This window comes from Dermacentor variabilis, chromosome 6 (genome assembly GCF_050947875.1).
Source record: "Dermacentor variabilis isolate Ectoservices chromosome 6, ASM5094787v1, whole genome shotgun sequence".
Taxonomy (NCBI): Eukaryota; Metazoa; Arthropoda; class Arachnida; order Ixodida; family Ixodidae; genus Dermacentor; species Dermacentor variabilis.
In genome coordinates, this window is record NC_134573.1 from 43,518,642 (window position 1) to 43,544,999 (window position 26,358).

The following is a 26,358-nucleotide window of genomic DNA, read 5'->3' on the forward strand; positions in this document are numbered from 1 at the left end:
AGATGTCCCTTGGCTGTGCCTTCAAATGCCTCATTGACACTTTGATAATTAGAGTCAGTTTGAACGACGACTCACCAACATTTTTTCGTGGCACAACTTACAGCAGCAGTCTCGATTTAGCTATCGCTTCACGGTGCCTTCGTCTTCTGCTGCCTGTTGAACGTATGCTGAAAGGTATGGCAGTCATCACTTACCTACTTATGTACAACTGACATGGTTTACAAGACTGCCAAGTTCTCATACGCGACGCACTGACAGCGATGCTTTTCAGAACAAGCTGGAATAATCCTGCAACTGTATCATTTCACCGAAAGAGATGGAAGAGCGCATTACAGTAGCATTGCACGCAACAACACGCATAAAGCGGAGGACACACGGTCCGATTCGGTGTCCGATCCGGCGTCCGACGCGCCGGAACGGCAGCAGGAATCGAGGTGTTTTGCCGTGCCGAAGCGCCGGATCGGACGTTCGGCGTGCGACAAACCGGGCAGATTTTCATCGTCCGACGCGTCCGACAACCGCACCGTCGTTTGGCCGCAGCCAATGACGGCGTGGCTGGCACGTGACGTCCTCTGATGTTCCCTCCACAGAGCCGGTACTGGCTCGCCGGTTTCTCGCAGTTTTTTTTCCTTGCCTGCCGCAGTTTGTTTCCGACACGAAATAGTTAACAGTTCAGTAAAATTATCTCGAACGTGTGCCTGTTATGCAAAGCAGCGCCTAGTTAAGCAGCGCCTAAGCTACTAGCGAGATCGGGAGACCCGACGCGAGGGCATTTCTGAGCGAGGCTGCTCGCTTCGCTTGCACGTTTGCCCTTCGCAACGACTGCATCGATTAAACCAATTGTATTTAATTACGGGCGACCCAAGTGTACAGTGTTAAGTGTTTTGGCAAACATAAGCGCTCTTCGACAAGCTCGGGCTGGATCGTAGGCCTACCGGCCCTATCGCTGGCTGTTAGCGGAGTCGTCAGTGGACAACGCGCCGTCGTGAAGTGTTCTGTCAATCGCAGGGGCATGCTTTTATCGACAGTGTTCGCGTAAAGCGAAGCAGTGTTGTGCAGAGTTGTTTATATTGCATTTCTCGACGTGGCTATGAAGTAAAGCTGAGGGTCTGGATCTGGGCGGAGCTTACGCGCCACTCTATCTTTCGGATGCTCGCACCGTGTGCCCCGAATCGTCGTATGCCGCATGCCGGAGCATGCGGCGCCGCACGTCGGATTGGACGCCGAATCCTACCGTGTGTCTCCTGCTTAATCCAATCCGACGTCGCGCCGAGAGGAAATACAGGCCAACTAAATTGATATCAGACTTGAGGACGCCACGCCGTGTACAAAAGAAAATTCAAAGATACTTAGACAAGCTCGACAGACAACGTTGGAGGTCCTTTTGCACCAGCCTGGACCCAAGAAATCCGTTGTCCCCAATATGGCATGTTGTACGAGCACTACCATCTTCTCCACAACAACTACGTCCCTTCCGAGCTTTGGCTATCATCCAGACGCGCAGTGAGAAGTAAATCGCGGAAGATTTCTGCGTGCACCTCTCCGGGTCTACAACATAGGTAGCTTCAGTGCTCAAATGTGCTCCTCCAACAATGGGCGATCGTCTCGACCTCCCATTCACGCTGCAAGAGTAGTGCAGCGATTTCCTCTTCAGGACACTCAAGTGCGCCTAGGCCTGATGGCATTGCCTATTCTGCCTTGCGCCATCTAGGCCCTCGAGCGACTGAAGAACTGCTGGCTTTATACAATCTCTCTTGGTCCTCGGGAACTGTGCCTGCACACTGGAAGACAAGCAAAATCGAGGCATTATTGAAACCAGGCAGGACACCCCATGCTGTGCTTTCCTACAGACATGTGGCGCTTGGCAGTTGCATAGGTAAAACCATGGAACACATGGTTTTGACGCGCCTAGAGTGGTTTTTGGAGAAGCGAAGGAGAAGGAGATCTATCCAGACGCAATGACAGGCTTCCGAAAGGGTAGGTCGTCAATCGACAGCGTCATTAACCTAGTATCAACTGTTGAACATCAGAAACGTCGCCGTCGATTAACGGATGCTTTCTTGATATCAAGGGTGCTCTTCACAATGTTCTACACGATGCAATTTTAAATGCCCTAGAAGAATGTGGCATCGGTGGACGTACGCATCAGTGGATAATAATAATATTTGGGGTTTTACGTGCCAAAACCACTTTCTGATTATGAGGCACGCCGTAGTGGAGGACTCCGGAAATTTTGACCACCTCGGGTTCTTTAACGTGCACCTAAATCTAAGCACACGGGTGTTTTCGCATTTCGCCCCCATCGAAATGCGGCCGCCGTGGCCGGGATTCGATCCCGCGACCTCGTGCTCAGCAGCCCAACACCATAGCCACTGAGCAACCACGGCGGGTATCAGTGGATAGCCAGCTATCTTCAAGAGTGAACGATATTCATGACAACTTCAGACGGCGAAACAAGGAACCACTCCGTCTATTGTGGGGTGCCTCAAGGAGGTGGTATTGAGCACAACTTTATTTAATATCGTTCTCATTTGGGGACTGGTCAAAGAACACGCAGGCACAATCTCGGTCTCTGTGTACGCAGATGACATCTGTATATGGACCACGAGCTTAACGCGCTTGTAAGTGTAAATCAAGCTGCAGCGCGCGGTGTCAATAACGTCAACATACCTTAGCAGTCGCGGACTGTATAGCTCTCACCGACAAAAGGCGTTACCATGACATTTACACGGAAGTCAATGGCCTGCTACCCCGTTATGATTGATGGAAAGATTATACCTACGGTAACCCATTTCAAGTTTCTCAGAGTCATCACCGATCGTGACTTATCTTGGTCGAAGCACATCTCTGGAAAGCTGGACAGCTTTACTCAAATCATTCGACATATGTCTGGAAAATCATGGGGGCCATCCAAATCATCTCTTCTGCAGCTCTACCAGGCACTTTTTGTTGGCTACCTCCGCTACAGTGCGTCTGTACTTTCTCAGGTTAGTACACTGCTGTACGCACACTTGAAAGTGCTCAGGCTCGCGCACTGAAAATTTGCCTAGGACTACCACGATGTGCGTCTACTTCGGGCACTATTGCAGAGGCAAGTGCGTGCCCAGCTCCAGTTTACCTGCAACATGAGCCATTGCGAGTGCATCTAAGGCTACTGACTAGACACAAGAATCATTCACTCACGAACGTCACAAGCATACGGCCTGCGCCGCCTACTCGGGAGCCGTGTCGCAGCAAGACTTATTGCAGTCGGACTTCGAACCTTATGACATACACGAAGTTCAATTCTGAACGATGGCAAAGCCAACGGTGAGACTCTCAATCCCTGGAATAAAGAAGTAGTCGAAAATGCCGCTTGCTGGGCTCAAACATTTCGCGTTATCATACATTGCTTACATGCATGGTATCCCGAACATGTTTTTACAGTTGGTTCTGTGACACAGACCTCTTCCGCGGCGGCTTACACGGTACATGCAATGGTTATCGCACAACAGTTCAAGGTAGGGCAGAGGACGTCGTCTACAGCAGCTGAGTTGACCGGAGTTCGAGAAGCAATTCGCTGCATACTGCAACAAAGCCTCGAGAAGTGGACAGTGTTCTGTGACTCAAAACCAGCACTGCAACTCATCAGCAATTATATGAATGACAGAACCGCATATAGTCCTCTTCTTTATGATATGTCTCTGCTTGCTGAGGCGTCTTATTCCGGGCATACCATCGTGATGCAGTGGATTGCTAGCCATTGTGGAATAGCTGGAACTATATAAACAAGCTGACGCGGAAGCAAAGAAGGCGCACACTGACGGAAACATTATAAAAATTCATTTTTTCCGGCATGACATTAACGCCTTGATAACTCCATCAAAGCTTCTATGGCGCGACATAGGGACAACCCCGAACATCGGCAAGAGCGCCTCCATAGACTTGGCGCAGGTTTACGATTCCGGCTTCCACTTCGATTGCGCGGAGGCCAGGAAACACTCCTTCATCGATTACGGCTGGGTGTGGCATACACCCACTGACACCTTCAGAAGATTGGACAAGCACGGGACACTGACTGCAGCGTCTGTCACATTCCCGAGACAACAGCTCCCGTACTTTGCGTGTGCCCTTAGTATGCGGCCGAACGAAGAACACTCAAGTCTACTGTTGACTGCTTGGACTCCCGCCCCTTTTCGGAAGAAAAGCTTTCGGGCGTCTGTAAGGGTGTTGACTGTGCCCAACGTGCCATAAAATCACTTTTGAACTTTCTAAGTGAGACTGGTTCAGACGAGCGCCTCTAGAACCTGTGAGACGTGCAGTCAGTGCGAAATGTGTTTGCCCAATAACTTTTTGTGACACGAGATTACTTTTTGTGTGGACAAGATTGCCCTTGCGTGTATTGCGCCTACAGTGCGCATCCGCATATTGGACAACGTGTATATAGTAGCTCATTGTACCATAACATAATCATCCGCCCCCTACCTTACCCTGTATTTCCCACTTCCCCTTTCCCCAGTGAGGAGTAGCAGGCTAGAGACACGCTCTCCAGGCCGGGCTCTCCTCCTTTCTCTGCATTAACATCTCCTCCTCCTCCAGAGTCAGTTTGAGGTTAGGGAGTTGGCCATGCTGTTGTTCTGTGGCCCAGTTTAGGCGACTACATCAAAGCGCAGGACGAGTTCACACGCTGCTGTATCGGCCAATAACCGGCAACGAAGGACGCAGGTGGGTTCCGCGAAGAGGGGACACCCACGTGTGGAAAGAAATCGGATTAGTGGCTGCGCCGTAGAAGAGGCACTAGATCTGCACCCTCGCTCGGGACAAAAGGGTAGACAGTCCGATCTGAACGAGAGAGAGAGGAAAGTTTCGGGCTTGGACTCGGACAGAAGTCTCGGCGTTTGAATAAAGCGTCACTTTATCGGACAACGGCTCTTCTTTCGCGTTGCCACCGTGCACTCGAATCATCGAGGGGCGCCGACTTCGGACCTTAAACACCCTCCCTCCTTAACGAGTGTTGAAGCTACCAAAGGATAAAGGGAAAGGGAATTAACTGGCACAGTCGACAGGATCGGACAGCCCGCAGCGAGGTAGGTGCTTAAGTCTGGTGAAGCTGACTGGACGCTCGCTGCAACTTGGACCTGCTGGTACGCTGTGAGAAGTACTGGCATCCCGTACGAGCCTGCCAGACAACATTTGCGAGACAGGAGCTGAGCGGGACGAGAGCTGCTGCGCGTCAAGAAACGAGGGCAGAGCCGAAGGACTTTGTTGAGCGACAAAGGAGGTGCTGTGGTGTTCTGCATCAGGAGCAAGGCAGCAAGGAACATCGACGCGACTGAGCAAGGCAACGCCAGGGATGGCCCGGTGGAGCATTTGGCGCACCGAAGAACTACGTCACGACGAGCCTGGGTGACAATACTGACGCAGCTGACAACAGCACCGGGCGACGCATCACGACAAGGTGAGGCTCATTTTGTGCTCTCTCGAGGTCCCTTTCCCTGAATGCACTTGCGTTCAGGCACACTCTGGGAAATGGCGGATTCAGATAGAGACGCGATGGAAAGTGATAGTGTGAACGAATCAGACCGCACCCGCGAATTCATGCTTGAGATAGAGGCGTTAAAGCTCAAGCTAGCGCTGGAGAAGATGAGGTCGTCGCGTGCCTCGTCAGAGGAACCGGAGAACCGGAATCAGCACACCGGAATGGCACGATGCACGAAAGAGTTGAAAGCAGTCCTTGCCCCCATGCCCACTAATGAGCAAATGATTCCCGCCTGGTTCAGGAACGCACTTTTTCTCGTGCATTTCGAACGCACGTGTGAAAAGATAGGGTTGGACGAAAGCCTTTGGTCTCAAAAACTTCTTTCAGTCGTCCCAGGAGAGGCCGCAGAAGTTCTCGCACGCTTGTCTAAAGAAGACTACGAGAACTACGGAAAGGTAAAAGCCGCGCTTCTTCACAAATACGGCCTCTCTGCCGAGGCATTTCGACAGCGGTTTAGACAGGCAAAAAGGGGCAGCGAGTCGCACACTGAGTTCACGTACGAGTTAAAGTCTAACTTAAGAGAGTGGCTCAAAAGTGCAGAAGTGTATGGCAACCACGACAAGGTGCTTGAATGCATAGCACTGGAATAGTTTTACGGAGTTCTTCCAGAATAAGTTAGACTTTGGCTGCAGGACAGGCTCCCAGAGGTAGACCTAGAGAAGGCAGCGCAGCTCGCGGAGGAATATTACACGCGCCGAAACTTTCAAGGAAAACCGAGCCAGGAAGATAGGCTAGAAAAACAGGACTATTCTGTAAAGCGGTTTTCCCCTCTCAACGCAATTTTGCCGAATAAGGAATCATCCACGAGCGACGAGTTCTGCAAGGGAGCATCGACTAAGGCTGAGGTGGCGAGGGAATGGCTAGCAGAGACAGCCCAGTCGGCTGGGGCCGCTAAAGCTAAGGCAGACGTAGAGCGCGCGTTCGAGGCTCGGAGACCAATTATCTGCTTCCGTTGCAACAAGGAAGGCCATATTTCCTCAAATTGCAAGGAGCAAATCGCGTTCGCCAGCATCAGCCATTCAGACGAAAATCTGACGCTGATAGAGCCATATATCCAGGAGGTCGTGGTTAACGGGAAAATATGCAGGGCACTTCGCGATTCCGCCGCCACCATGGATGTTACTCATCCGTTTTGTGTTTCTTCCGGGGACTATACACGGTAATGCGCCTGGATCAGACAAGTTACAGAAGAGCAGAGCGCGTGCTTGCCAGTTGCCAGGGTAATTACCCTCTAGGGCGCGCTTGGAAGGTTGCAAACGGAGGCAGCCGTGAGTCCAAGTTTACCCGAGCACTTTTCATATCTTTTTTCGAACAAAACGGTGCAGATTTTAGAAAAGGAGGGCCGGTCGTTCTCTACTAGTCCCGCTTGCATGGTATTAACGCGATCGCGGCCACGCGCCCTCTAAAGTAACGTGAAAGCTCATCTTCAAACGAGGAAAGTGACAACGTAACGTCCTCACAGCGGCAGTCTAGGCCGGGAGATACGGCTGATGAAAAGCAGAGGACCCAGACTTGTGACGGATCAATTACCGGATCAGTGGCAGTGGGGGAGGAGCCTTTCGAGACTGGGGAAAACGGGGCGCCTAGGGCTGAAGTGGAAGGTTCACCGCTTAGTCCCGCATCCTTTTGCTGGGAGCAGCTTAGTAGGGTTGACCGAGAGGCGCTTATCGCGGCACAGAAAAGTGACTCTTCGCTAACTGTGCTGCAGGCAAATATGAATGAAGGAGTGGCCTGAAAGAACATCTCGTTCTACACTAGGTCAGGTCTCAAGTACCGGAAATATCAGGATTCCAAGGGTCAGACATACAACCAACTCAACTACTCGTGCCAGAAAAGTACCGACCATATCTTTTAGAATTAGCGCATGGGAATGCTTGGGCGGGTCACCTCAGTATCAAAAAGACGAAGCCTAGGCTAGCGCAAGATTTATATTGGCCAGGATGCTGGAAAGAGGTCGAAACACTTGTTCGGTCATGCGACGCATGTCAGCAAGTTGGTAAATCCAATGACAAGTGACAGAATTTCACTCGGAGCGAGACAGGGCAAAATATAAACTTTCTTCGATCGCCTAAGCTGTGTCTTGCCTGCCCGAATGACTGTTAAGAAATGCTTTGCAATCTATTCTTTAACCGTTTATTCTCTTTGAATGTGTCTTTTCTGAGAGCACTATTTGTGGAGGTCTGTATCCCGGACTCTTTATCGGATGCGTGTTTCGTGTTTAGTACAATAACCGTAATGGTGCCGTTCAGAGCACAGAGGAGGTTAGAGCGTTTGTTGCCGTGGAGTTTGGTCTAGCGTTGTAGAGAGCATTGGGAGGTTGCTCACTTTCACCGAAGCGGTTGGCGTTGATTTTCGGTCACTCCGTGAGCTTTCTCAGATCCAAGCAAAGGAAAGACCAGCGGATGGAATGGCTGCAAAGCCATTTCCTTAACCCCATCTAGGACGTCACTAAATCCGCGGGGGCGATGTTGTGCCATACCACGTGGCTTTGATCGAGGCGACGGGAGCTTCCATACTACGTGCACCCCGTGCATATCAGCGAGGCGACGGGAGCTCGCACTTCTCCGCGACGAATCAAGAATTGGACACGGGAGGCGACTTCAAGAAGTGCCCAGCCATCTCCGCGAAGAATCAAGAATTCGACGCGGGCGACGTCATCACCCTGCCTCGCCTGGTTCCTGCCGACGAGGGGTCGCAAAAGGAATTTAAGGGCGAACTGGCCCATTGCGAACAGAGAGAGTCGCTTCCAACCGCCCAGTCGGTCTGTTGCACTCTTACAGCTACATGTACCGCTATCATGCACTATCTATGAACATTGTTTAAAGTTTCTCGTTTCTTCTTCGTCTGCAGAAAGAGTCCGTCTTTCGTCCTCACCCCGAAGTGACAACAGTATGTGCCACTGGGGAACATTTATTTTTGCCATTATCTCCAACGGGATCAATCCCAAAGAGTATGTGCACTGGGACCACTGTGCACTGGGCCACTGGGTTTCTTTGCTTTCAATCTCATAACTTGCCATCATGGAAGTTATATTTTACTTATAAATATAACTGCTGACGTGTATAATCTCTACATAATCATTCCAAGCACAACGATTATATTATTCGTAACAACCGTTCTCTACAAACAATGCATTACGTAGACGTCAACTAGGACTGGAGTCAACCAAATTTTTACACCTGACGTTCCTTCTAACCTCGATGATTGCGCCCCTGCACAATGCATCAACACTGATCTTCTTGTTTCCTATGCTAATCCCCCGAGTACAGCGGTTAAAGTGGGGTCGGGATCGTGTTGATTCGGTATTTAGATCGCTGCCGAAGATAACAGCGCTCAGGCTGACGTGGGCGATCTCAGCAGGCGTCTTCAATAAAAGAAACACGGTCGTCCGGGAGGCACTTAGTGTATCTTATTACGATTCCCCTTGCGTTACCAGTGTGTTGGCAACACATTGACAATTCATCTGGCGTTACACAATGGTGCAACCCCTAAGAAATAAATATTTAAAAATTGATAAGATGTGGACCGCGCCAGCCGACTCACTTGGCTATCGCGCACGGAGGGGAGGAGCACCGGCTCCAATATGGTCTCCTCCTTGTCCACGCGACGGCCTGACCCGGCGGACTGTGAGGGCGCCACTGAGGGATTCACCAGGAACGGCCGTACCTGCAAACCGACAACACAACAGACACACAGTGAGCTAATGCACGCAAGTCGGCAGTCAGAGTATCCTCTCATGATGATGCCCATACAAGCTACCCTTCCGAGCCCGAACTGCGTAGGTGTGAAGGCTGCGAGCTGGGCTTGTTCAGAATGACGAAGTTGGGCAAGTTTGTAGGGATGAAAGGTCCTAGAGAAAAGCAGGCGTGCAATCACGGGCGCAAGTACAATGCGAAGGACAACAGAAACGCCGACTGCGAGCCGGAAAGTCGCGCAGTGGGGCGGATAAGTATCGCGTCTTCCTTTATCGCAACTGTGCGACTTTTCAGTTGATAGTCGGAGTTTGTGTTGTGCCTCACGTTTTACATGTGCCCGTGCTTGCACGCCTGACTTTCCGCACCGCGAGTGGACTTGTTGGGTGCTGACCGCTAAAGGAAAACAGAGCCGGCATCAGGCCACGTTGGGAGCATTGACTGGCTCACACGGCAGTTAAGGCCTCTCCGATTGGCTCGAAACGTCAACACGGGGAATCTGACCGTGTTCAGAATAGCTCTCCAGGACGGACAACGAGCGAGCACAAAACAGGGCTGAGAATCATCCGCGAGTGTGCTGCACTGACGGCAGCTGCAACCTAGTCTTTGGCCTCCGGACGATTGGCCGGCCTTTAGCGCGGCTCGTCCTTTCTGCCCTCGCCCAGCTGCCCTCGAAGACATCCAGCACCTCTTGCGGTGTTCCTCCACGGCTGCGCTCACCAAGGCGCCACTATCTCTTCAAAGTGGGGCTACACCCAAGACGTCCGCCGGACAACCATCGGTGAGATTTACGTTGTATCACTGCTGCAATATAGTAAAGGCAACCACTATGCGTGATATCTACATAGTGCTTGTCTTGGTTTGCTTTCTTTGTCGAAAATATGTACTTTAATCGCACGAAGAAAACTGCGTTCTTCGGCCAGTACAGGTGAATCAACTGAAGACACGAACCTTACTGGTACTAGGATCAGAAATCTCGATGGCGATGTATCGTGGCCATTTAGGCACGCCGCTAATTAAGTGCCAGTCTTAATGCGAAGCTTTCTTTGGCTCTTCCCCACTTTCCGGGAACGAGTAAACTGGACCGATGCCGGTGGCAGTGCAATCGAAGGTGGCGATTTGGTGAGCCAATCCTGATGCGCTGGCGCCAAGTCATCGCAAGGATTCTTAGTGTGGTTTTGGACGCAGACTTACCCGGATGCAGCGTCGCGTCACAACAACCAAATAAATTTAACCAACAAAGTTGACCAATTAGTGTCCCCAGCAGTATATCTCAGAAGGCCTCCACTCAACTTTCACAATCGTCATTTGATGATTTCTGCCCATTGTTCCCATTCTTTTTTACTTGCATTTCGTTTTGTCATTTTACTTTAGGGCAGTTGTTACAACAGCGAAATTTATGCTGTGCAGCATAGTGCAATCTCGTCTGAGCAGAACTCATAAGACCAGCGCCACTATATCAATATAGATATACTGGTATCTATAGCACCACTATAGGTATCAGTTCTTAAAGTGTGCTACGCTATACTTGCGTTCCACTTACCAGTTCCCCCTGAAGCCTTAGCCGTTCGAGGCTATATATTAGCTGGAACGACAATGCATATTTTTATCAGATTTTGAGGACAGATATCTCGAAGCTGCTGCTGCTGCCACAAGGATTTCTGTTAACCATACATGATTTCACTGCTACTAGATTTCAGTTTTGCAATTGCAACATGTGATCTATTCAGCGCTATTCAGTGAATTCTTTTACTTAGCTACCTGGGCATAGCGACTTGCCGTGCAAGTTATATGTCCTCCGCCTCTTTAACCAGCTGAGCAGGCCGACTGTTCTGTGTAATTCATTTCGTCTCTTCGAAAAACATTAACATTATTGCCACTCTCAGCATGTTCAACCTATCCTCCTTCTTTGAATAGTGCCAGCTAAACGGACTCCCCCTAAATTCATCAAAAACTGGAATGTTGTATTCGCTTATTCCACTGATCGTGCAGGGTAGACGATGGTTGTCCAAATAAGCGACCTCGGTGTGCTTTTTGATGGGAAGTTAAGCTTCTCCGCCCCACTCTAAGCGCGTAGCATTACGAGGCCTAAGCGCACTCGGTTCAGTCTGAAGACTTACTTCCGTCCCTCAAATTGCTTACATCAATCTGTCTCCCATTAATTGAAACTCAGCGTGGAATGGCGCGAGCCATTCAAATAGCGCTTTATTTCGCATGTGCAGGAAAAAGGTTGACGATAAACATCTCTTTCCGACCTCACGCACCAACGACATTTCAAACCTGAATAATCGTTCTACACTTCCTCGACTTAGCTGCAGACGTAGTTGAACCGACGTCCTCTTTTTATACAAAATGATTCATGGAATTATTACAGGTTCGGATTTACTAGCTTCTGTTTCGCCGCGGGTTTCGCAGAAGACTACCAGGGAACGTAGGCCATTCCACGTTCCTGCCTCTTTCAGCAGCCCCTCGCCTCTACACAGGGCGCAAAATCTTTACAACTGTCATTTTCTCCGTTTGGATATCTCCCAAAACATGTTGTCTTCTTTCTGTTCCGAGTTTCGCACTTTCTCTCGAGCCTTCTCTCTTGCTTCCCTCCTCTAATGACTATAAATAGTTTCTCTCTTCTTCCCTATATGTTATCCGTCTGTCGATTGTGTGCGATCGCTGTGTTGTTCATATGCAGTTATTTATGCAATTCCTTTTTGTGTGCTTTTACTATATTTTCTTATTGCAACAACAATTATATGGACACACCAAGCGAATTCTCGGCGTCGTGAGTTCCAACGCGGCTGCCCCTGCCGGGGCCATAGCTGCCTTGGCATGTTTTCTACACCATGATCCAAGAGCGCCAAGCGACCAGCTCTTCCGAGGCCCATGTCCTAAACGGGCGTGCAAAGGGCCTTCGGCCAATTCACCGCTCTGTTTCGATGGAGCATTTATCAACCGCAACGTCATTTTCCAACGAGCAGAAGATGCAATCGGAGACGGAGAACGCCGCCGCGTGTTCCTCAACAACAACGAAGATGCCCGAGGTGGATACCGCGGTAGTGGCCGCGGGAGTGACCGCCGATCCTATCGTCGCAAATTTTTCCTCCCAACAACGAGAGGTGGACACTCCGACAGGGGAAAGGATGGAGGAAGATGCTACCCCGAACATTGACGACGACAAAACTGACGACGACACAGGTGGATTTTGGAAGACAGTCATACATAAGCGACGCATCCGTCAAACGCACGCTAAGACGCCACCCTCCGAGAACATCTTGGGCATTCCGGACGCCTCCCAGCATACCGTACGCAAGCGCAGTCGGAATCAGAACCTGCCTAAACTTCCTTTTCACGATGAAAAGATAATTCTGCGGCCTCCCGGAGCACTTCGCCTCGATAAGTGGACGCACCAAGAACTCGCCAGTGCTCTATGGAGTGCAGCCGGCTTGACCACCGGCGATCGTCAGGCCATCATATTCCGACTGCGACCTCAGCAGAACTTGGCAATCATCAGTACACCCCAGTCACATGTAGCCGACGCATTGTACAAGGTGAGGGAGCTGAACCTTGGTCAGCGGGTCTATCCCATCACAACATATTTTGCGGCCCCAGACAACTCATGCAAGGGAATTGTTCCTGGTCTTTTGCCCGGTACACCGTCTTCCAAGCTAGTGGATGAGCTTTTGGCTCCTGGAACTCAAATACTTCAAGCACGAATGATGGGTCAAACCAACGTTGCGTTGGTAACATTTGAAGGACTCAAAGTGCCTCGCTACGTGCGTTTCTATGGTGCAGAACTCCGCTGCTACCCCCATCGACCCCGCCAACTGGTTTGCAAGATATGTCACAAGCTCGGCCATTGGGCTGATTACTGTCCTACACCACACGTGGTCATTTGCGCGACGTGCGGGACTGAGAACCCCACCCCGTCACCTCCGTGCACCCCACACTGCAGATACTGTGACGGCACCCACCCTACAGCGGATCCAAACTGCCCGCGGCGTGCAAGGCAGACACTGAACAAAGCTTGGGTGCGGAAAGCTCTCGAGAAAGAGCAGCGTGAACTCCAACCCTCCAGCGACCCGACCACTACCACAGATACGGCGAAGACCCGAACGTCGTGCGCCCCAACGAAGGAGACCAGACAAGTTCGGTCGGAGACCCATTCGAGATCCCTTCGCAATTTCCGGGCCCGCTCCAAGTCTCGGTCCCGATCCCGCGAGGCATCGGTGCGCCTCCCAGAGAAGCGCCCTCCTTCCCCATCTTCCGAACAACCCTACAAGAAGGCCCTGCAGACCAACGCCCCAGCCAAGGTGACCCTGGTCCCTTCAGGGGTGCAGCGGACCCCGGAGAAGAAAACAGCAATGGAGGAGCCTCGGGAGGTAGGTCGGGCGGAGGGTCCCCCACAGCTCGCTCCGCCCCGTAAATCTCTCCCTACCCCTTCCCCTATTACCAATTCGTTATCAAATCCCGATCCTCTAATAGAAATAGCCCGGCTACGTCGTGACATGGAGGCGCGCTGTGAGCGCCTGCAAAAACAAATGGACGCGCTGGTGGCAGACATGAGGCGCTGGTGGCAGACATGAGACATGATGCAGGCGGCTCTGGACAGGATAGAACACCAAATTGAGGACCTTCAAATAGGGATTACAGAGCAAGTGAAATCATGTATAGAGTGCACTTTCGCACGCATGCGAGTTCCTGAGCTTAGCGGTAACAACGAAAGCGCGCTTTCCGACCACGGCCGCAACCTTCAAATGTGGGCACCCGGCGCCCGCATCCCTATGCACGACCGCCTGCTTCCTCTCGCGATGATGATGGCGCCGCGTAACACGGAGCAACTAGTGGTGTGGCAGTGGAATTGTAGGGGATTCCGCCGGAAACGAGGTTCCCTACAGCAGTATATCGCCACATCCACGAACCCTCCCGATGTCATCCTCTTACAGGAAGTCAATTGCACCCCTTCTTCATCCGGCTACAGCACGCTCTCGGGTGTCTCTCCTCTTGTGGGAGCCTTAGTATCGAAACATGCTACATGTTGCATCGCATGCATACCACTAACGTTGACATTCCTCACCAAATATTGGAAATAAATACGCAAGGTAAACGCAGCGAGAGTCTGTTTATACTCAATGCATACAGTTCCCCCCGTTCGCGAACGCACTGTTTTCAGCAACTACTAACAAAATTTGGTAGGTTTGGACGGGTTTGTGTGGTGGCCGGCGACTTTAACGCTCCGCATACTGCATGGGGTTACGCTAAATCACAGGCTGAAGGGACCCGCTTATGGAATGCCATCTGTAACATGAGATACACACTGCTTACCGACCCAGAGGACCCCACTCGGATGGGCAACAGCGTATCTCGTGACACCTGCCCTGACCTTACCGCCGTGCGCAATACTGGCCCAGTCGTTGCGCACGGGCCTTTAGAGGAGCACCTTGGTAGTGACCACTACATTGTGGCGACCACCTTGCCATTACGGGGTGCGCGCAGGCCCGAGCGAAATGTGCGTATAACGGATTGGGCGAAATTCAGGGAACGTCGCCAGGACCCACCTGAGCGCCAAGGGTACGAACGCTGGCTTGACTCCCTCGCACAAAATCTAGAGGCCACTACGAGCACACTGCGCACCACAACCGAGACACCAGACATAGACCCGCATTTACTTCATCTTTGTAACGCCCGCAGAGGGTTGACACGACGATGGAAACGACAACGCCTCAACCGCAAACTTAGGAAACGTATAGATCAAATCACACGGGAATCCCAGGAGTACGCAGATATCCTTACGAGGAATAACTGGGGAGAATTTTGCGATCGCCTCTCAGGCACATTGAGCACAGCAAAAACGTGGTCGATTCTTCGCTCACTCACAGATCCCACCACAACAAAGGGAAAAACATTTCAACAGCTGCACATCCTAACGCACGAGTACAGGGACGATGTCTCGACACTCCTCAGAGAGCTAGAGAAACATTTCATACCCACAGGCCCGCCGCCGCAGTACCCTGACTATCCTTATGTAGGCGAGGCGAACGAATTGCTCGATGCAGACATCACATCTGACGAGGTGCGGGTGGTCCTACAAGACCTGCGCCGCAACACGGCACCGGGAGCCGACCACATCCCATTCGCCACCCTTCGTAACCTCAGTGACGCGGATATTAACCACATCACCCATATCTTCAATGATTGCTGGCGCAACGGCATGCTTCCCCAAGCATGGCGACACGCCGACATCGCACTGATCCCCAAACCGGGCAAGCCTGTTAAGGTTGAAAACTTACGACCCATCTCCCTAACATCCTGCATTGGTAAGCTCATTGAGCATGTACTCTTGCGGCGTCTGCAGCCATTCCTCGAAGAAAGATCATTCTTTTCTAACTCTCAATTCGGATATCGGGCTCATCTGTCTGCCAAAGACGTGCTTTTACAATTGCGGGAGGAAGTCATAGGACCTCCGTCGTCCGCCCAAACGAGAGCACTCATCGCCTTAGACCTAAAAGGGGCATTCGATAATGTTGAACATGACCTCATCCTTCGCAATGTTGCACATTCACACCGTGGAATTCGTATGTACAACTATATCTGCGCATTTTTTCGAGATCGCACAGCCACCGTAGGAATGGGACCGCATCGATCCGGTACGATTCGCCTTGTAGGACGCGGGACACGCCAGGGATCAGTTCTTTACCCTACTCTATTCAATATCGCGCTCGCAGGGCTCCTCCGGCTACTCGACCAGATCCCTGATGTCGCCCACGCTATTTATGCGGACGACATTACTATCTGGTCGACACGAGGTTCCGACGGAGCCATCCAGGACCGGCTTCAGCAAGCAGTCGATACAGTTTCCGAGTACGCGACAAAATGCGGCTTAAGATGTGCTCCGCAAAAGTCGGGGCTCATAATCATTCGCCCCCGGAGCGGTTCCTCTACTCCCCCTATCACTGGGCACGTGGATGGCACACCGATACCACAGGTTAATCGTGCTCGTATCCTCGGCCTACACGTCCAAGCGGATGGCAGGTCAAACTACACTGTTTCCCTTATATCCAGACAGATTGAGCAAATTCTGGCCATGATCCGGAGGGTCTCCAACAGGCGCTCGGGCCTTCGAGAAGAGGACCTGCTGCGCTTGGTGGAGGCATGCGTGATCAGCCCCCTTACATACCCCCTTACATACCATCTCCCATTTCAGCGGTTGACCCAAGCGCAACAACTTCGCATAGACGCGATGATTCGCAAAGCGACGAAGCTGGCCCATGGCCTCCCGAATTATACTTCCACACGCCGTCTCCTTAACTTAGGGACACATAACACACTAGGCGAGCTGCTAGAGGCACATTGGGTCAGCCATCGCCAGCGCCTCCTACTCACTCCTACTGGCCGCCATCTTCTCACACGGCTAGGATACTCTGTCCCACCCCTTTAGTCTGAAACCCGTCCAACGATCTTGTCGTCAGCGATGCGCCAAGCACTAAGTATTCATCCATTGCCACGTAATATGCACCCCGAGCATGACAAAGGGCGGCGCAAAGCCAGTGTACGATACATTGGCCGCATGCTTGCAAACATCCCGGAAACACATACTTTATACACGGACACATCACGCACTCAAGAGGGCTATACCTCGGTAGTTTTGGATGGCACCGAATCCCTGAGAGACTCTGCTGCAATGCGCGGAACAAATGCCGCTTACGGAGAAATTCTCGGTGTTGCTCTTGCAATTCGATACGCCATCCGTGTTCCTGAGGAAGTGTATATATTGACGGACTCGCAACAGGCATGCCGGGCGTTCCTATCAGGACATGGCATCCCGAGAGCGGCGCACCAAATTCTCAAACAGATCCCGCAAAATACACCAACCACACCTCCCTACATCCACTTACTCTGGACCCCTGGTCATACCTCGCTGCCGGGTAACGAACGCGCACATGCGGTTGCCCGTGAAATTTCCCTCCGGGCGACTCGGCGTGGTGAGGCGACTAGTTCAGAGTGGGGGGATCCCTTGCTCCGTTACAAAGACATACTCCGTCATTATACACGCATTCGTCGTACCCACGCCGCACCACCGCCGTCCTTCTCGCGGGAGGAAGCAGTAGCATTACGCCAGTTACGAACCGCAACTTTTCTAAATCTTGTCTCTCTCAATAAATTCCGCCCACACTGTTATGGAGATCGTTGCCCTGGCTGTGGCAGCTCGCCCACAATCTTCCACGTCACGATTGAGGGCACTGCAAACCTCTTTCCTCCCTTGCCAACTCTCCTTTATCCCCTCTGCAACAAAGAGCTGTGGGACGATGCCCTCCGCGACGGACCTCCCGAGGTCCTCCGAGCTGTGATACAACGGGCTCGAAACATCGCCGGAATCATCTTAGGGATCCTGGACTGAGGGTTCCTCCCACACTGCTCTCGCCATTCAAATATTATTAATAAAGATGTTTTACTCTCTCTTGGCGTCGTCGTACGCGTTGCCGTGAGGCTGCGCATATATTTAGGTATACGTATGTTATATGTCATGCCATGCCACAGGACGTGCTGCATTTGCGGGTGCAAGTAGCACTGTTTTTTATCACTAAAGTTGCTCATACCAAGTCTTACATTCTTGATAAAATTATTCCTCAGAAAGTTGAGAGTGTTAGCCCACAAACGTTATGAACCATAACACTGACACAGCACTTGCATTGTGCCTTATGTTTTCCCAGAATATCAAGTATTAAAAGCGCGACACAAAATCAAACGTCAAACTTGAAAGCGATATAGTTTTAGTGGAACGGCTCTCGTTAGGCAGCGCTATCTCCGGGATCGGCCCACGAGAAAGGTCTAAGACATGCCCGATACTTAAATGCGGTGGTAGGTCACTATATGAAAGGCTGTGTCTTTGTTAAATAAACATAAACGAAATTGTCCTATGAAAGGATTCGAACAGAAACAAGGCCTGATGCTCTAACAGTAAGGCCATGGGCGCGTGCCACAGTAGACAATCCGCGCGATTTTTAGCCGTCACCAGCAAATGCACACGAGAAATGCTGTTCCTTTTGTTTCGATGTGTTTTCGATGTGTTTTCGATGTGTTTTCGATGTTTTCGATGTGTTTTGTTTCGATGTGAAGGGCGTTACTCACATTAACTGTACGATTTCCCTTTGCGTCAGAAACTGAACGCCAGGCCGCAGAGAATGAAGCACGGAATTAAGCAGCTGTATTCTAAGGCCTCGGGTTAAGCAAACTTCCTTGCTGGAAGGAATTGTAGAAAGAGCCTGCGCAGACCGTGCAGACCCTTTCGGCTTGTGCCATCGTTTTCCCGCACGAAGTGGTCAAGCCACGTGGCTAGACCAGCGCCCGCCTGTGCGCGGTTTCCGCCACGAAGCACCGCGTCCCTCGAATCGCGCATGCCCCCGCGCGTTGCCAGAAAGCCGGCCGACGAGCTGCGGCGAAACGCCAACGAAGCACGGCAGGCCCGCGCTCGGCGCAACAAGGACCACACCGTCACTTCAGATGCAGAAACAATGTTACGCTGCGTGTGTGCCACACGCTGCAGCTCAGCGCCGGAGGCCGAGCGACAACGTCACAAGAAACCTCCCCGCAGTTCGAAAGCGCGAAGCGGACGTTATGCCCGCCGTGAACGTGCCGCACTCTACGAGAACGCGAGGTCAACGCAAGGCGCCAACGCTGACCCTGTAGTTCTGACCGATGCTGGTCGTCGAGTGTTCACTGTTCGTGTGTCCGCATCACACGCCACACCGCACGTGCTCGCTTTGTCAGCTCATACGTTTACTGCCATTCATACTGCCACTGGAGCTGCAAGCGTTAACACTTCGTGCAACACTCCGACACGATGATATCGCATTCATTGCTTCGCCCTTATGACGAAACTGTGACTTTATCCCATAAGATTTAGTAGTACATTTTTACCTTTTTATTTTTTATTTTCTGTGCACCAGCACCCAGGCCTCAGCGTTGTTGCTGGGCACATTAAATAATTGATAATAATAATAATTACTGTTGTTGTTGTTGTTGTTGTTGTTGTTGTTGTTGTTGTTGTTGTTGTTGTTGTTGTTGTTGTTGTTGTTGTTGTTGTTGTTGTTGTTGTTGTTGTTGTTGACGTCGTCGTCGTCGATTATTATCAAACATTGGAATGCGATGCACAACCCTATTCACGCATCCAGGCAAAGAATAACATTAAAAAACATGAGTAGTGACTGCCGCACGAGTTGTTCGTGACACGAGCTTACTTCCTCGTCTTCTTCTATTTCATTTAGCACGTGGATGCTCCTTAGATTGACATGTCCGAAACGAGGGTAGCTCGAAGAATGTGACAACAGTTACGCTACACTGCCTTAGTTATGAGTTCTTCCAGCTATCGACGTGCCAGCCCATAGTCGCGATGCCAAGAAATCTGTCAACATTTTAAAGAGGATCTAAGATGGAGGAAGAAGATATGGATATCGCTAGATTCTGCGAAATTCATCCTTAGGAGTGTCACGGAAAATAGAAAAATATTGAAAAGTGGCACAATAATCTCTCCGGTAAAGCCATTTGGGGCTTCACATTAATCAGAAAACGTTAAAGATGAGAGGAAACCGTGGCTTAAGTCATCGACGCCGTAGTCGTTCTCGCCAGACGGTGTCTTGGTCTACATTTAAAACTAAAGAAAAACACTAAATCAGTCCCCTATTGATTACGTATTGTTCCAAAACTTTCAAATGAAGGATACGGACACTTTTTTTTCTAATTTCGTACTTAAACCTCGGCGCCGGAACATCAGTGTGACGTCATGTATTTCAAGCTAGATTTCCGCATTTGGACGGTTGTGGCTCTGCAAAAATTCTCGAAGCTTGCCAAGTTGAGTCTTTGGGTTCTTCATATCACAATGCACTATATCTTTACTGATAAACAATTAACTGGGCCCAAACAGGTGCCGTCGAATCCATGACGACGTCACGGCGAACTAGTGTGGGAACTTCAAGACGGCGTCGCCACCCGTCTTTTCTTATTTTTCTGGCTTACAAAGCAATATTCGGGAATCCAGGAAATCGCCCCTTCGGCCATCGGTCAAACTTCACCGCAATGCATAAGCGTAACTTAACAATGAATAGCATTTTAAAAAATGTGTCATAAGATCTGCCGAATTCCAACAGCTTTCAGTTAGCAACGTCGAGACGGTGCTTCTTTCTAATAACATATATGCGCATTTGCGGCACTTAAGCTTCCTTGCTGCGCTAGCAGCGTTTTGGCCCTAAACAAAACAGAAGTATAACGCAGCAGAGAAGTTAGGCAAGTTAGCCTACGGGCAGGGAGGCCGCAGCACGTTCAGCAGCGTTACACTCCAGCGATTAGCGCATGTACGCAGCAGCGACCTTTGGTCTGTGGCAAAACGGTACCAGTGACCCCCGAAGTCTCACTTTTTATAATCCGATCAGCATTCTTAGGATACGTCACGCACTTCCCGGTAATCGACCTATCCGCGTCCAGATCTAATCGCTTTCCTTTCATGCCAGTTTGGGTCGCAGGGTATGTGCCGCTGGTTACGTGCCGCTCCTCAGTGAACCCCTTTGACGCCAGCTTGGGTCAACGGCCATTTGCCACTTTCCTGGATGCGCGCCACTGGGTGGCGCTCCTCAATGAAGGGAGGCGCGAGGCAGGAGCTCGGCTGCAGTACGCGCCTTGTAAAATAAAGAAAAAAAAAAGTACGCGCCTTGTACATGACGCGTTTCGGCGGCGGAAAATACGGTGTGTCGCTATACAAAAATGGAAATTGCATTAACGTCGACAGTCATCCCGAGACAGTTTCTGCCGGAATGTTTGCGGCTTCGCGACACTGGCGAAATTCTGGTCAGTGCAATTTTCGGGTTGTTAGGACCTAGGATTCCTTGATGTGGGCATCGCGCTTAGGGAAATAGGGACCTCCTGGACAAGAGACGGACAACACGTCTCGGTCCATCCATCGTCGTCCTTCCCACTTGTTCACCCGGTTGTCATCGCACCGTCGTCGTCACGCCGTCTTCATGCAGTCATAGCCTCGTTGTCGTCGTTACATGAGTGTCATAATTTAAGAATCGACATCTGATTGCTGTCATTCCGTCGTCGTTACACGCCTTTGCCATTCCCTCGATATCATTCCTTCGTAAGTCCATCATCACTTCGTCGTCGGCCTACAGTCATCGTCATGCCTCCATGCCCATGGGCCACATTGGGAAGGAAGTGCTACAGCAAAGTGGGACGACATCGATGCGGCATATATAAGAAGCAACAAAATTCTCGCAACTAGCACTACAAGTGGTAAATAAACATGACTGAGAATATGGCTTGTCTATACATTGCTCCATTGCTATTCGTATTACTATCGACAGACATTGTGAGATGAGTTCTGCCCTAATTTTTTAATGTGTAAGAATTTGTATGCTTACCCAACGAGAAGAACGTCCCTCCGTCCATCCCGTACGTAAGACGACTGATTTCTAGGCAGCGTCCGCAGCAGCGAGCGGATTCACCTTCGTGCAGCCTCTCGCTTCAACGCCGACGAAGCGGCGCGATCGCAGCGCTCACGGAGCTCTCAGCACGAGCCTCGCTCTGCCACTTTCGCAGATCGAGATACGCGCCCGCGCATCGAGAACACAGCGGCGAGAACACAGCGCGCGAAGCTATCAGCTGTCGGCACTGTTTGTCAGCATCGCTGATCGCTTTCAAGGTGGAGCCCGCGCGGCGGCGCCATGCGAAGCCACCGCCCGAGTATATTTGGCCAACGGTTCGACGCGGATGGATAGGGCAGTAAAGAGCGATAACGGCTTGTAATGATCGGAACGACACCTGGCGCCGCCGTCCGCTCGTGTCGCCACAGCGCTGTCGTTTATACCTGTCAGATCACGTCTGATAATTCCATAATTACTTTGTTTAGCGCAAAACAACGGATACAAGAAAGACGACAGTCGTCTGTCCTGCCGTCTTTCTTGTGTCCGTTGTTTTGCGCTAAACAACGTAATTATGGATTTGCACCAACTAGCCCGCCAACGCATTGTGCACGTCTGATAACATTGGTAATGACACCGAGCTCCGTGGAGATGAGCAAGTGGCACAATGCTTACGCACGCTAAGACAACTCTCAGAGGAGCTTCTGCGTGAACTTTTTTCTCCTGTTCTCGAGTGGTCGTTTTCTCTTCACCTCCCAGATTTCATATCTATCTGTCTAGAAGAATGTTTAGCTGTAATTCTAGCACTCCGTAAACTAAATGTATCAACACGTTCCACAGTGGTCGTGACGGATTCCCCAACTTTGCGCTTTTCACTCGCTGCTTCTGGTGTCTCCTAGGTTTTGCAAGCTTTCAATTCGTCAGTGCACCTTCACTTAGCTTTGTTTATATGTTTAGACGTCTATTTCTAAACAAAATGGCACATTCGGTGCCTAAAGCGTTCCTGAATGATTCGGTTATTCAAATCCTACTGGCATCACCTTTATATCATAGGGGCTAGATTTGAGAGACAAATGATGCTGTGTGAATTTTATGCCCCGTCTTTAACAATCTCCTCAGATTTTCAGCACTTCTCAGGTTACTGAAACAGTAAACTGTAAAACGCGAACACAAAGTCCCAATCGCCAGACTACGCTATCAAATTCCATTTCTACATTTTTACCTACACAGAGCTGGCCTGGTTCCCTCACCAAGTCGTTCCTTTTGTGAAGAACATGAAATAGAACAATTTCTCATTGATTGTCGTAAATATTCTAATTTGCGAAAATGAGCCTCAAAGACACCTTTCCGTATTCTTAGATTAGACTTAAATGTTCAAAATTTGCTATCTCCGGCCGCCTCGCCCCTTGGGCACATCGACAGGAACGTTGGCGACGCCATACATGATTTTTTTTTGCAGGGCCAATGAAATTTCGACCACAAAAACAGAACTTAAGGTTTTGTTATCTTCCTACAAAATCCATGTCGATTGGCTGTATTTTTTGCTTTCATTTATTGCTTAATTCAAACAAAATCATTAACTACAATCCATCTATTATTTTCTCGACTACCTATTAATTTTTTATATTCGTCTACATTTATTTTTCTTTGTATATTTTTACTGAACTGCCCAGTTCTTGGCCAATCTCCCAGAGTGGGCACGTGCCAGTAACCTCTTGGGGCTGTACACCTACATATATAGTTCATCGCAGCATGCTGAAGTGTAACGCTATACCGCTCGACGATGTTCACTGAGAATCGAATGAGGCTATCAACTGCATCTTATGACTGGTGACATTTAGCACTGCGGGCTAAACTTCACCACTCAATGAATAGGTCGGTATATTCAAGAGAATCTTTGGGAGGAGGCGAGATATCTTTCTCCTAAAAAGCAAGTGTCCTTGAGGGAAGATCAATTCATCCACGGTAGCACAGGGAAACACTTTATGCGTCAGCCCGTCAAGTAGAGGCCTGCGCTCTTCCACAAATTCCAGGCACTCTGGCAAGTAATGTTTAATTTCACTGCATCATGCGTTTCATAATATTCAAAACATTCGGCCACACTCGAAAAACCAGCAAGAGACGTCATTATTTGTGGATTACGCATGTTCGTATGAAAACTTGGATTCCTTTTGGCATGCCACTAGAACCGCCACAACCGCTACAGGTAAGAACTTTCCCGATTCCCTGTTTTTGCCTTGAATTTTCCAGAACCAAAACATCCCCTCATAATTCCATATTTTGCATCTTTCTTCCCCGGTGGTAGAAAACACCCTCATTCGGTATGGCTTGCTCAGAGAGAGAGAGAAGAAAGGGTAAAGGCAGGGAGGTCACCCAGAAGGGAAAATCCGGAGGCCGGCTGAAAGAGCGCGAGAGGTGGAGCCCAGGGCTCTAGTTTGACCCTCTGCGGTCGTTCATAGCGTGCACCGTTGGCCGTGTCAATTAAGTGGACACGCTATAACCCTGAATGGGTGGCTACCACGCCTATTCTTGCAAGGAATAAGGCCGCAAGCGAAGGGACGTAGTTGATTACTCCTAACAGCATGCTTTATGGCAACACCATCCAAGACTGCTCCGCTAAAGGTTGATCTGCACAACAGGACGCATCCCTTAACCCAATCCGTTGAAGAGCATGACGTGCCTCGCGGCTGCCCATTCGATCCGCGCAGAAGGGCGACTGAGCCACGTCACGCTCGTCTGCAGACCCGAAATCCGCGATGCGTCCTTGCGTGCGAATCCCGCTTATGACGAAACTTTCGCTCGAGGCAAACTCCAATGCCGCTTGTTCAAATACATGCAAGAACGCAGAAACGCTTTTCTGAAATAACCCCTTGATCAATTTAATTTAAATTTGTGGTATTTGAGAGAAAGCTCAGTTCTATGACCGTCGGAAGCTGGCTTTTTATTTAGGGCTTGGAACTTTTCAGACTGTCGAAAATTGGTATACTTAGAAAATATATATATAATCATGAAAGTTTAGAAACGCGCAACTCTGCTCCAAGAAAAGATGTCGCTGTTCTGCAAACTGCGTCTGTTGAAGCACACAAAGCGGACAAATTCTGGCGTGAACATGCAGCTTACGTAAATTTGCTACAGAATCCACAAGGATATTGCGAAAGTTCCTAGTTACATATTAGTGCTGCAGTTAAGAGCCATGCATACTAGATAAATTTGGTGCGCTTCAGATATGTTATTAGGTGCAGTTTACAAAATTATATCACTAGTCATTGATGAGCTACAAATTTATAAATGGGTTTTGTTGTTTCTATTCTTTTTTTCGATTTTCAACGATTTTTGGCAAAATAAATTGATGGCCTAAATCGAAATTCCGCTTCCAACACCCCCTAGATTTCAACTACTCCTTTGAAATACAAAACCCTCGCCAAATTCGGTACAACGAAAGAAACGATTTCTCCGTTCCCATGTATATTCCTTAAATACACAGTTTCGTCTCCCCCTTTTCGTTTTTCTGGAAAGCGAAATGTTGTTTTCATCTGTGTTCACGCTATGCTGTCAACGTCACCACATCTCCAGCTCACGCGTGGGTGCTCTCCGACAACGCCGACATTAAAAACTTCACTTACTTGAATGCGCCACAGGCACCTGGCGGATGGCCAGGAATAAGGGGGTATCCTAGTGCACAATGGACTTGTATGGGCACGTTAATGCATGCACCAAGCACGTATCAGATAAGACTGTCCTTGATGACACGCGCTGCTTGTGCACAACGCAGACATTCTTCGTAGCATTTTGGCGTAGTATGCGTGCGTGTCTCGGATGAGCAATTAGCTCTTGTTTTGCGGACGTCTCGTGGTGTTGCTCTGGTTATTTCAGCCTCAAAGAAGCCTTTAAATTTGTGCTTGATTGTGCTATTGAAATCAAACGAGGCTTACACACAAGGCACGATAACCTTTTCGTTAAATGTTCCGCTGAATGGTACGGTACTGTTCAAAATTTCCCAGACCACAGCGTGCGCGAACGCGGTAATTTCGTGTGCTGCAGCAGGGTTCGTATCTGATTCTACAATGTTCAGCAACGGGGAAAAGAACGTCGTGTGTCGGTATCATCGGCTTCTCGTGGTAGAAATTACATCGCAAGTCCCGCAACCATTACGAATGTCAACGCCTTCGCGTACGCCATGGCTTCTGCACATGCCATTCCCGCGTTGCGGCGGAGCGTACGTCGGCATGCATCCCGTGAAAGGCCGCATACGGCAGCACGCTCAAAATGAGGATAAGGGCGCCATTTCAATGTAGCCCAAGTTTATCTGCATTTGTGAGGCGTGCTTCTTGTCAAGGAAAACTGTCCGAGGCGCAGCAGCGGTGCGCTAATCAAAACTTCCGATCACTTTTTTTTTTTTTAATTGAAGAACAGAAGCTGCATGATTTCGTGCATCACGCAGACGTCTGTGAATTCTTGAACGCCCACCAAGATGTACGCATGCGAGTGTGTGTACTTTTTCTCCTCATTTATGCGCACGCGTGACAAAAGAAATAGAAGTGCTCGTTTTGTCTCTTTGTTAAGCTATAGTGCCAATTCACTTCGACTGTTATGCAACGACGACGTTGATCCAGCAGCCAGCTCTTCAGAAGCGTCCGCTCGCGTATAAAAGGCTTGCAGCGTTTTGCTGACACGCTCACCAGGCGCTTACATTACCTCAGTGCGCGCTAGTTCTGCGCGCACTACGGTAAAACATGCACTCTCC

At 50.0% G+C, this 26,358-nt stretch overlaps 1 protein-coding gene across 1 annotated transcript in view; it reads right to left on the reverse strand.

Moving 5' to 3' along the window:
- The window catches only part of Ack (activated Cdc42 kinase), a 121,592-nt gene that overhangs the window by 31,179 nt on the left and 64,055 nt on the right, over nucleotides 1–26,358 (reverse strand). Inside the window, exon 7 of the mRNA XM_075695001.1 lies at nucleotides 9,062–9,184. Within this exon, the coding sequence (XP_075551116.1) occupies nucleotides 9,062–9,184 (123 nt within the window). The remainder of the gene's footprint in view (nucleotides 1–9,061; nucleotides 9,185–26,358) is intronic.